The 12,833-nt window shown below is 35.2% G+C and overlaps 1 protein-coding gene across 6 annotated transcripts in view; it reads left to right on the top strand.

Moving 5' to 3' along the window:
- Positions 1-12,833, top strand: part of Ten-m (teneurin transmembrane protein Ten-m) — a 978,623-nt gene that overhangs the window by 913,138 nt on the left and 52,652 nt on the right. For 4 of the 6 annotated variants that reach the window (XM_069840029.1, XM_069840028.1, XM_069840030.1 and 1 more), the window contains 3 exons: positions 30-117; positions 1,015-1,211; positions 4,520-5,953. In XM_069840029.1, the coding sequence (XP_069696130.1) occupies positions 30-117; positions 1,015-1,211; positions 4,520-5,953 (1,719 nt within the window). The remainder of the gene's footprint in view (positions 1-29; positions 118-1,014; positions 1,212-4,519; positions 5,954-12,833) is intronic. The other 2 variants (XM_069840032.1, XM_069840033.1) reach the window with 2 other exon arrangements.

Raw genomic sequence — 12,833 nt, 5'->3', positions numbered from 1 at the left:
CATTTTCATTTGTTTTTTATTCTTTTCAGATGTACCGAAGGATTCTCCTTTGGACTACAAGTCCAATTCATCGTGCAGCAGTCCATCTAAAGGGGATATTCAGAAAAACTCCGAAAGGTATTTATAATATATTATAGTTTAAATTGTAGGTACATATTTCTTCTAAATTATAAAAGTAATCTTGACATATATGAACACTAACATTCCTAAATTCTTACAACTTATACGCAAAAATAGCAGGTACCATACTATAAATTTCATAGCACTGCAAGCACCAAATCGTACAAATATTTAGCTCTATGAACATCAAATTATACGAACTCTTCACAACATAACCTCCAAATTATACAAACTATTCATCAACATAAACAGTAAAAAAAATGTACATTGTTCGCCACCATGAACACCAAATCATGTAAAATGTTGAACTCCATTATACCGAATCATGCGAAATGAGTACAGTATTCAGTTGCATTAATTCTAAACGATGTAAACTGTTCAACTTTATGAACACCATTCAAACTGATCAGCTCCATAGACACCATACAGTATGGGTAAAGCAAAAAAAAAAAATATCAAATGACAACTGGTCACCACCTCGCACATTAAATCATGCAAATTGCTCAGTACCATAACACTGGATAACGTAAACTACGTGACACCATAAACACAAAATAATGTAAACTTTTCAGAATCATAATAAATACCGGTAATTATTATTCCAAATATTGTGTTATACATTTAACTTTCACAAAATCCCTTAATTTACTGTACCCAATATCCCATACAAAGATACCAGAATATAGAAAATATGTCACGACCCTTAATAAGGAATTTTTATTTGGTAACCTATTTTTTTTTTACAAAATACGATTTTTAAGAGTAATTATAAAATATTAAATTTTTTAGTTCTTAGATATAGTAAAACCTACCCATACAGGCCCATGCTTTAAGCTGTTTTCTGTTTATTTTGTACCAATTATAAGACCTTACACTTATATGTTGTGATTTCAGATGTTCCTTGCCATTCGGGACGCCTGTTCCAGTCCTGCCCGTCCGTAACAATCTGCGCCGCCCCAACTCGAGCCATTTCCCACAGTCGCGGTTTCAGTTTCGGAAAGGCCTCACTTCAAGATGCACTTGGAAGTGCACTGCCATTGTATTCATCATCTTATCGGTCGTACTGACTGCTGCACTGACGTACATGTCAGGTAAGAGATAATTAGACAGCAATTCGTCATACAATTTCATGTCAGCGTATTGGACCTTCTTTTATTGAGACCTCAATGTATCATGTCTAATTTTGCTGTTTACAATGAATTATGTTGATTGAAAATCTGTAACAATTAAATAAATAATATCAACATTTATACAGGGTAGAAACATGGATATTATGACGAAGTGAAAAGAAACGATTAGAAGCATTATTTGGAATGTGGATATGGAGAAGAATGGAGTGTGTGAAAAGGACAGACAGAATAAGAAATGAAGCTCTGCTAGAAACAGTGGGTAAAGAAAGAATAATGCTAAAAATAATCAGGAAGAGAAAAAGAGATTGACTGGGTTACTGGCTAAGAAGAAACTGCCTATTGAAGTATGCACTGGAAGGATTGGTGAATGGTAGAAGTTCGAGGCAGAAGAAGATATATGATAGATAACATAGATACATACAGTAGATCATATGCGGAGACTAAGAGGAAGGCGAAAAATATAAAAGATTGGAGAATGTTGGGCTTGCAGTGAAAGACCTGTCCTTGGGCAGAACATTATGAATGAATGTATATAACAACTGATAGAAATAAGATGCGATTTATTTTCACTCTACAACTCACACACACAGTTGGAATTCTTGATTAACCTACTGGTACCTACGTCATAAATAGACACCTTGTTGCAGAAGTTTATCTGCATCGCTTTAAATTATCAGAACGATTATGTAAAAAATGTTTAACAGAAGAAGAAACAATAGAATACATCCTACTTCAGTGAATAACACCAATAATAAACTGCAGAAAATAATTAAAAAACCACTCGTTACATGAAATTCTCACCAATCCACAGCTCTGAAAAATTTCATATTTGATTTATAATGGATAATAAATAATATCAACATTTATACAGGGTAGAAACATGAACATTTTGACGAAGTGAAAAGAAACGATTAGAAGCATTATTTGGAATGTGGATATGGAGAAGAATGGAGTGTGTGAAAAGGACAGATAGAATAAGAAATGAAGCTGTGCTAGAAACAGTGGGTGAAGAAAGAATTATGCTGAAAATAATCAGAAGAAAAAAAAAAAAAGAGATTGATTGGGTTACTGGCTAAGAAGAAACTACCTATTGAAGTATGCACTGGAAGGAATGGCGAATGGAAGAAGTTCGAGGCAGAAGAAGATATATGATAGATAACATAGATACATACAGTAGATCATATGCGGAGCTAAGAGGAAGGCGAAAAATATAAAAGATTGGAGAATGTTGGGCTTGCAGTGAAAGACCTGTCCTTGGGCAGAACATTATGAATGAATGTATATCAACAACTGATAGAAATAAGATACGATTTATTTTCACTCTACAATTCACACATACAGTTGGAATTCTTGATAAGCCTACTGGTACCTACGTCATAAATAGACACCTTGTTGCAGAAGTTTATCTGCATCACTTTAAATTATCAGAACGATTATGTAAAAAATGTTTAACAGAAGAAGAAACAATAGAACACATCCTACTTCAATGTAATAACACCAATAATAAACTGCAGGAAATAATTAAAACCCACTCGTTACATGAAATTCTCACCAATCCACAACTCTGGAAAATTGCATATTTGATTTATAATGAATATCGTGTAGTCAGCTTATAGCTGGACACAAGTATTAAGAAGTAAGTAAGAACAACAGTCTCAAAATTTGGAGATGCTTCATCTTGTTGAAACACAATAGTTTCAGTAATCCCATCTTGCACCAACTATTAATGCAAAAAATTGTGCAATATGTCAAGGTAAATCATGCCATTAATTGATTATGCTCAATCTGACATTGACTTTAAGAATATCTCGTTGCCACTCGATTGTACTTGGCAATTTACATTGCGACAGGTGTGAAATGTTGCTTCATCACTGAATAAAATGTTTTGCATTAACTCTTCATTGTTAGCAACCAAAACACAATATTATTGCCTTTAAAACTACATAGTCTTCATCTTTCAGCTTATGAAGAATTTGTAAATGGTAGACTCGTTTTTTCAATGTAAAATGTAAAACTTTCCATAATGTAGTATGAGGTATGTTCAGCTCTCTACTGACATAGCGAGTAAATGGCTAGGATTACGTTCAATTGCTCTTGAATTTGTTGCATGCTGTCCTGTGATGTACATAGATGGCCTGTCTGGATGGTTGTCGTCTTGTTCGCTTAAATTTATTCACAAGCAGCCAAATATTCGCTCTAGATGGACTCTGTTTTTGGAATTGGCGAGTAAAGGCTTCTCTAACTTGCTCATAGGTCAATTCACGTAATCGTGCGCTCACAATGGCTACTCTTTCTTCTGTAATAACCATGTTGACAATCACATACACTTCCTATAATATTAGAAAAAATATAAATTATTTCACAGAAATGGCTCGGGACTTTATAAACACTCTGTATTATATATTTTAACTTATTGAATATGCCTCAACGAATACCGGTATAACTCATATGTAGGGGCTATACAAGAACACATACATTTGTTGTACACTGTAATTGAAAAAGTCATGAAACTACAGTCTGTGGAAAACAAACAATAACACAAGAATTTATTAAAGAAAGAAAGCAAAATAAGAACAAATAGTAAGATAACATAAAGTTTTGGGCAGAAAGAAGAAAAAGTTTGAAACTATGAAATAAATAAATCAACTGAGAATTAAAATAAATAATCTTTCCAAAAACGTATTTTTCAACAATTCTTAAAACATCGACAATTTGGTAAAGTCTATATTCTAAAGGAAGTTGGTTAAAAGTTGTTGTTAAAAAATGGTTAAGTTCTTTCATTCCATAAGTTACTGAGCTATGCTGAGAAAAAGATATATTGTCTTTTTGTCTTGTTAAATAAGTATGTATATCTTTATTAAACTGAAATATAATATTACTATGTATTAAATTGTTATTAACTTTGTACATGAAAATAGCACCACCTAATTTGATAATTGATTCAACTGGTAGAACGAAAGAAAATTGATATAGATATTTAACTGGAGTCAAATAATGAAAACCCAATAAATTTCTTAAAGCTCTATTTTGAATAATTTGTAAAGGTCTCAAAGCAATTTTCTTATTATGTCCCCAAATAAATGACATATACATTAAATGAGAATAGATAAAAGCATAATATACATTCAAGAAACAAGATATAGGCAAAGATCTTTTAAGCCTTTTCAAGTATTAAGTTGTTATGTTACTGAAGTATAAAGGAATAATATGCAACAGACATTACTATGCCTTGCTAATATAATTCGATGTTTTCTTCCTGTTGTTTCTAGCGGTGAACCTACTGAATTGGTCATATCAGAGTGCCAAAGCTTGCACAGTTCTCGTGGGAGAGAACACAGAAGTCTTTCCCAAGACTCCTGCTGAAACAAACCGTTCGTCCAGTCGTCCTCGGCCTTCTTCGGGAGGTAAATACCCACAAGCCGATGTGTTAGCTGCTGCAGCACACAGTAAACTAGATCCACTGCACCTCCGTTGGCGTAGATCAGTTAACCAGCATGTCCCCCGTGATGACGTAGATGTTGGTGTGCATGTGCATGGGAATGTGTCTGACAGTGAGGACGCAGCGGATGTGTCTGTGTGGCATGTGACTAACTCAAGTGGCGAGGAGCCCTTCGAGGACGAGGGCAGTGGTTTCGTGCCTGCCAGAAGACATGTCCAGAGAGACTACCCACCTGTGTACTCGTACGGGCAAGACGAGGTGGAGATCGTGGAGTTGAGTCACGATGCCAACCGACTCAACAACGAGGTCCAGGACGTGGAGGACGTAGACGGCAAGACCACTGGCAAATCCGTGATCACAACCACGTACCTCTCCCCCTTCCTGTCTGATGCCACCACTATCCAGTACAAGGACGAGGAGGAGCCCTCGAAGCCGGAGCTAGACAACAGCGGTCCTGCGCATGTGAACAGTGTGCCCCTCGAGCATGGTTCCATATTAACACAACCCGCATCCAACACAAGTCTAACAGCTTTGCCGAGAGTGGAAGTGTTGGACCTCACACCTGACGTGAATGGCTCGTCCAGACATGCTAAGCGAGTGCTTGTGAATGTGACCATTGCCACTGAGGATGCCGACCCCGGCAACGAGACGGGGCACCAGCCCGTCTATGTCCTTTCTGTGTCAGTTCCCACCGATGGCGAGAATGACCAGATCGCCGGCATTGACATAAGTCCCCCATCCCAGAAAGTCGCGTCTGTTTTGCTTGGTTTGAACAGTGAGAGTGGTAACCAGCATGAATTGCAGGCACCACCCCAAACGACCACCACCTCCACCCTTCCTCCTACAACCACTGCTTTCCATTTGTGGGGTGGCGTTTGTGAATGCTCGTGCCCCTGTCTCGATGAAGCTGACGATGACAGCACTGAATCCACGTCAGTAATTGCAGAAAATGTTACAGTTGCCTCCTCGACCCAGCAAGAGACACAAAGTAGTGATCAAGTGCCGAATGTCACAGAGCCTGCAACACTAATAACAGAACGTGATGAGGAAGCCTCGACTGTCTCCATGACAACTGAGACAACAGAGACGACAGAAGAATCAACAACCCCTTCCAGTTTCACAGACACGCCACCACCCGACACATCTGTCAGTGAAGAGGTGACAGAGGTGTCCACAGACATTGCGAGCACTGAGAGTAGCGGGCAGGACTGTCCTGTGGTCCCCACCGTCACCCCTCCTCCACCACTCATCTTAGTCATCGAAGGTAAGTCCTCACACTGCTAGTGCCAGTCCTCAGCTACAGGATTGTACCTGTTACCATACATAATGACATTTGTGACTGTCATATATGATAAATCTTATACCACAAATTAACAAAATTTTCTGTTTGAAATTGTTTTTGTAGATCACTCCATTTCCATGTTTATATCTACTTTTTCTCATTATCTGTAACAAAAAAAATATATATCAGGATTTAAGCTAGAAAACAAATAATTGTCGCAAAAATCCACAAATGAAAAATTATATTTGTGAAAATTGCGAAATGCTTGTGCAATATTAAAAATATCTGTGCAGAAAGATAAAATTAATAAAGTATACAGAAACAAAAAGTTAAGCAATTTGTTTCTTGGAGTTTTATTACCGGTACCTTCAATTCATCTTATACAATCTTTATATATACTTACGTAAGTAAATCATTACACGTAGGTATGTTTAGAATCAATTACTGCTGAATTTACGTCACATTAAAATACGTTTTTTAATGGACATGCCAAACAATGAAATTCTTTACTAGTTGGTCCTTCAATAGTAATATGTGTTACAAGAGCGGTATGTTGAAGTTTTCATGTTCGAGGAAAAGTTTGAAAAAGCGAAACGTAGTTGAGCTTTTTTAATTTCCGAGAATTGAAAGAAAACATACCGCTCGTGTATCGTACATTATTTTGTGCGAAGATCGTTTATTACATACCTGAAAGAGGAATTTCTAATTAGTTGCAATGAAATTTCCATCTTGGTTTCTGTTCAATGATGGCAAACTTGCAAAACAAAAATATCTATCTTCAACATTGTTGATTTAAAATGTTTTCTGTGTCTACTATTCTCCAGCAGGCCATGATATATGTCTGTCTTTTTTTCCCCCCAGTCTATAAATACGAACTTAAAACAAACGGTAAGGTTATGTAATGATTTAGAGTTTACTTAATTTTTGCAAATATTTAAAAACAATAATTAACAGTGCAATTTAGGTGAAATTGCAGTGGTAAGTTTCCAATTTATAATTATTACTATATTGAACGTCTCTAAAAATAATATGTTAAAAGCCTAAAGCAGTAAAATCTATATGTCACTTAAGCGGTAAGAAGAGGGAAATTGTTATGTGTGTTAGGTTGGGAATACTGAATGTGGAATTTTAGACTTTCCGCAGATTGGTTTTGTGCAGAAACCAAGCAAATACGCACGATCTCGCACAAAATTTATTGTTAGCAGAGTGCTAACTCTTTTTACTGAATGGCGGTTTCCAATTTCAATTTTTACAAGATTCATGCAACTAAATCCTGACTCACAATTTACAGTATGCGATGGAATTATATAAATCAATTAGAAGAAATTATTCACTTAACTTACGTGAATTGCACTAACTCTTTGAACTCAATTCCTAAATACCTATTGCTCAACACCTTTTTGAACATTGCCCATGCCATTACCATTTCATTTAAATTCAGATTAGATCAACACACCTCTGATTTCATTTTCTCCATTACCATTTTCATTTCTGAAGTCCAATGTGGTTGTCGCATTTTTGCACATTTACATTCAAAGTTTGTTGCATTTTTAGAAGTCGAATGCGACTGTGGCTTAAACCCTGATATATATATACTTTTAATGCTGCAGAGAAATTTACATCGATAGTTTGTTAGAAATGCTGAAAAATAAATGATGGGAGTTCTTCACCACCTTGTGTAGGGAAGTTCATACAATTGCATTGACTGCTGGATCTCATAGAAATTCTCTCCCCTATAATCTTGATCTAACTACGGGTAAACTATAACTCACATTCAAGATTACTTATGTACCCATTATATACTAGTTGTGATCACTAAATTCCGGGACCAGTCTCATAAATGGAAATAAAATTACGTGATTTAAATTTGGCTCCCTTCCCCTTCAAAGTAGTCCCTTTGGGCAGCTATACACCTATCCCAGCACCTCTGCCTTTTTGGAATGTCTCCTGGAAATCGCTTTCTTTAAGCCTGCCCACCACCTTCTGCGATTAACGTTGAATCTCCACCACCGTACCAAAACAGCGACCCTTTAGCTTCAATTTCATCTTCAGAAACAAAAAAAAAAGTCGCAGGGGGCTAAATCTGGTCAATACTGGGGGTGAGAAATAACGACTACCTTGTTACAGGGCAAAACTGACGTGTTGCGACAGAAGCCTGGACACGAACTTGGCAGCAATGCTGCACATATTCAAAATGACATGTTGACGATGTCGGCAATTTCTCTGATGGTGATGCGTCGATCATCATGCACAATTTGTCGAATTTTTTCGACATTTTCGGTAGTGTTGCATGTGTGTGGTCGATCTGGCCTCTCATCCTCCAGCGATGTTCTGCCATTTCTGAAACGCGAATGCCACTCAAAACACCTCATCTGACTCACTGCTTCATTCTTGTAGGCTCGCTTGAACATTTTATGGGTTTCAATTGCCGATTTTCCGAGTTTCAAGCAGAATTTGATATTTGCTCTCTACTCCAGTTTCGAGTCCATCGTGATTTGGCAAATGCGCAGATGCACGTGCTAACAAAACCTTGTGTAACACAGGTCTCAATGAAGATAGTGCTTTGAAACTTTGTGGCGTGTCTCTTCAAGGTCATCTAGCATCACTGTTGTGCCAGCATGTCAATCACATGATCTGTTCACCCACAGCAGACACAGTCCCGGAATTTAATGATCACAACTCGTAAACATACAAAATAATTACTATTTTCTTGTGTACATATCTCATATTTTTGAAGATGTTTTCCAAAGTCAACGGAATTCTTCACAATGTAGATTAAGAATTTTCCTCTTTAGATTTTCGTAGCATTACCTTAGAGAATGAGATTTTATTTTCATACACTTTATCTTTAAGTTTCCCCATACATATAAATGACACAGAGTGACATCCTGGGTTGTGTAAATCATAAATTAATTACTTCACTCTTCTCGCTAATTCGGCAAAACTTTTGCTAATATTAAAGTAATATAGATATTTTTGAGTTTACAGTATATCTCTTAAGAAATTATGATTTCAATGATTTTCTGAATAATGATCACATATTATACTTTAATTTTTGATAAAAAAAATTGTTCAACTTAATGTCCGAAAGTTTTCCTATAGAAATTTCTATGACTAGGGTTGCCAGATGTTCTGGATTTCCAAGGATTGTTCTGGATTTTAATGGTTTGTCCTGTATCCTTGATTGAGTTATGTTTGTCCGAGAATGTAAAAAAAAATGGAAAAAATTTAATTTTTATTATTAGGTATTATACAATATTTTTATTCTTTACTCTCTTTGGATGTTGATTTATTATTGATAGGATTTAAGTCCACTCCTGTAGAGTAGCGGTTAACGCGTCTGGCCACGAAACCAGGTGGCCTGGGTTTGATTCCCGGTCAGAGCAAGTTACCTGGTTGAGGTTTTTCCGGGGTTTTCCCTCAACCCAATATGAGCAAATGCTGGGCAACTTTCAGTGTTGGACCCCGGACTCATTTCACTGGCATTATCACCTTCATCTCATTTAGACGATAAATAACCTAAGATGGTGATGAAGCATCATAAAATAACCTACTAAAAACAAAATAGGATTTAAATACTGTATTACCATCGCGCATTTTTTCTTTATAAATCAGGCTGTAAGATGTCATTATTTTTCCAGACTTTATCAATAATTCAAACGAAATTTCAGAATCTAACAAAAATGTAGCAAAATTAAAAGCTTAGTCCCTAATATAATTAGTTGGAATTCAGAAAATCAGTTGTTTTGCAATTTTAATTATTAATTCAAATGTTTAGTGACATTAAGGTACGCAATATCATTATCTGTCCTCGATTCCTGATGAGATAATCTGGCAACCTGGTCTATAACACTTCATTTTCACATCACGGCTTTACATAGTTCGCAATCGTGAATTTTTTAATCATCTGTATAGTAATGTCTGTTATCTCTTCAGCTGATAAAAGTGCAGTCGAAAGGAGGGTGTCACTCTGGATCACATTTTTTTTTTTTTTTTAATTCTGAGATATTTGTGAAGAACTACCCTTCAATACCGGTATCGAGACTAATAAAATACATGGGGAAAATATTCGTATTTTTTTCATATCATTAAAAGTTGGATGACTTAGAAATAAATATTGAAAATATGTCTGTATATTTTGTGGTGACAGTTTTAAAGTAAGAATTTCTTCGGAATATATACTGTATTTCTTTCATGTGTTAAAATTAGGTACCTTGTTGTTGACTAATTTCAACCTGTTATAGGTTATCTTCAGAACTGGTTGAACTGGTACAACAGGTTGAAACTAGTCAACAACAAGGTACCTAATTTTAACACGTGAAAGAAATACAGTACAGTATATATTCCGAAGTGATATACCTAGTGTTAAAAGTTGTGTAATCAAGATGTATAAGAATTTCTATTAGAAAGGGACAGTTACTTTAATTCATAAGTCCATAATATGATCATGTGTACACTTACAATAATTTCTTTCATATAAAAATAAAAAGCTTTAGTGATAGTAACACAGATTATTTAGATGTAGCAACTGACAAAAATGTAATAACACTGTAATAAGGATTGACAGTGTAACTATTGGTGTTTGTGTAATTAGTGGTGAACGGTTATTGAGCATGGATATGTGAGACATTGCATGGAAACCTACTGACACCGGAGTAAGTAACATTTCCTACAGCATGCCCGTGCATGTTTAGTGTTGATTCGAGCAAGCTTTGGGTGTTGTGGTATTTGGGCTATTAAAATTGTAATTGAATCACTTTCCAGGTATAACGTACTGACTTCAGAGTGTGAATCCCAATTTATTAGGTTTTTTCCACTTTCACCATTATGCAACCTGCTTAGGTATGATATTGTAAACTTAATGTAACTAAATACATTATGTAAATTATTTTATAACCATAAAAAACAACACCCTATACCCCGTAATGATAAAACTTTGCAAGAATACACACAGTATACGTTGCCTTGAGGGAGAATCTGAGACCTATGTGGACTGTATAAACAGGAATTATTTTCTTTATTCTGTATTAAAATTTGGCCCACTTTCACTTTTACACTAGTAGGCCTACAAACTGACAGCTAGTATAAAACTTATTCCAATTTGAGTCCTTGATGTATTAATTCTGTAATTTTCTATAAAGTTAAATATTCTAACTGCTCAAACTCTGTTACTTGTACTAGAAATTTTCAATTACGAGAAAGATGAAAAAAGTTTAATCTGATCTGTACCAAGCTAATGTGAGCCAGTAACGTTTGTTACACTTCATCTAGATCTTGCATTGAACATCAGTGTACAGTATTACTAGCCTTGCAAAAAACGTGGTCATGACAGAAATATGTAGATTTTGAATATTTGATGATAAGCTAATCGCAAACAAACTTAATAATAATTCAAATTATTCACCATTTATGTACCAGTTGATTGACGTTCATATTTTGTGTTCAATTTTCATTTTTCTTTTCTTCACACACAATGTTCAACTCACAGTATTGATTTCTTTGTATATTTTATTTCAATAAAAACACTACAAGGGACAAAAGTCTCTGTAATGATAATATTTCTTTAAAATACTTAATGCTCTTTAACTTGGAGAAAGGACGTCCACTGGAATTTTAGGCCATCTAAAAAGAGGAATGAATAAAATAAAGGATGAAACACTTGTGAGTCAAAGCCTTAGTACCAGTATAAGGAGGATTAGAAATTACTGGAGATAACCCTGATTTGCTACGTTAAAGAAGCCATTACTGAAGGTCAACAATAGTAAACTTTAAGCACAAGTACAGGAAGATATTAGCACATAATTGCATCCTATTCCTGTCTATTTCAATGGAAAAGGTATGACAGCATAAAAACTTCTTAAAGAAACACCGTAAAACAAGTGTTGTAAACGTATTTCACTCTAAAAATTGGTAAATGAAATTTCGGATATAGGAAATATATTCAAAATAAACATACTTTTTTTTTAATTGGTAATTTCACGATGCTTTATCAACTGATAAGGTTATCTAGCATCTGAATGAGATGAAGGTGATAATGCCAGCGAAATGAGTCCAGTGTCCAGCGCGGAAATTTACCCAGCATTTGCTCTTAATGGGAAACCCCGGAAAAACCTCAACCAGGTAACTTCTTCCAACCAGGATTTGAACCTGGACCCGCTCGTTTCATGGACAGGCATGCTAACTGTTACTCCACAACGGTGGATAAAACCTACTTTTATTGCACAGTGTACACAGTGGATTCATGTTGCTTTATGAATATTTATGGTCACACACAGGTCCTCTCTCCCATGTAGACTATGCACTGATTAACTGTTGATTGATTTTGTAGAACCAAACATAAGCATAACATGATATATAAAAAGTAATGCTTTATAATACATATTTGTTTTTATTTTGCAGAAATTATATGCGGTACCTGTAGTTTATTTCATTAATAGTTACTAATTACCTACATGGTGAAAGGAAGAAATAATATGTAAATATGAGTTATTCAACATTTAGCACTGTCTTCTAACATTTTGAAGTGTAAATCATTTAGGTAATGATAATCTTCGTAAGCCTAATTTGAGTTTGAATGTATTCATTTTCGTAATATCACAAATCTTGCAGTTCAATATTTAATTCGACCTTAAAAATGATGCTATCCTTCGGTACACTAACAATTGATCACTAGGGCCTGGATTCTTATGTATTTAAATATTGCATTCCTTTACTTGTAGAATACAGTACTGAAAATGACAAATGTGGCCATTTATGGTTCTGATATAGTTGAATTTTATTTTACATATTTTTACATATTCTTAGTAATATTACATATTTTACATATTATGTAAAGAATTAACATTTTTGTACATATTTAGGC

The sequence above is a fragment of the Periplaneta americana genome, chromosome 11, assembly GCF_040183065.1.
Source record: "Periplaneta americana isolate PAMFEO1 chromosome 11, P.americana_PAMFEO1_priV1, whole genome shotgun sequence".
NCBI classification, from domain to species: domain Eukaryota; kingdom Metazoa; phylum Arthropoda; class Insecta; order Blattodea; family Blattidae; genus Periplaneta; species Periplaneta americana.
The sequence above is the reverse complement of the archived record's forward strand: the minus strand, read 5'-3'. Positions and strand labels throughout refer to the sequence as shown.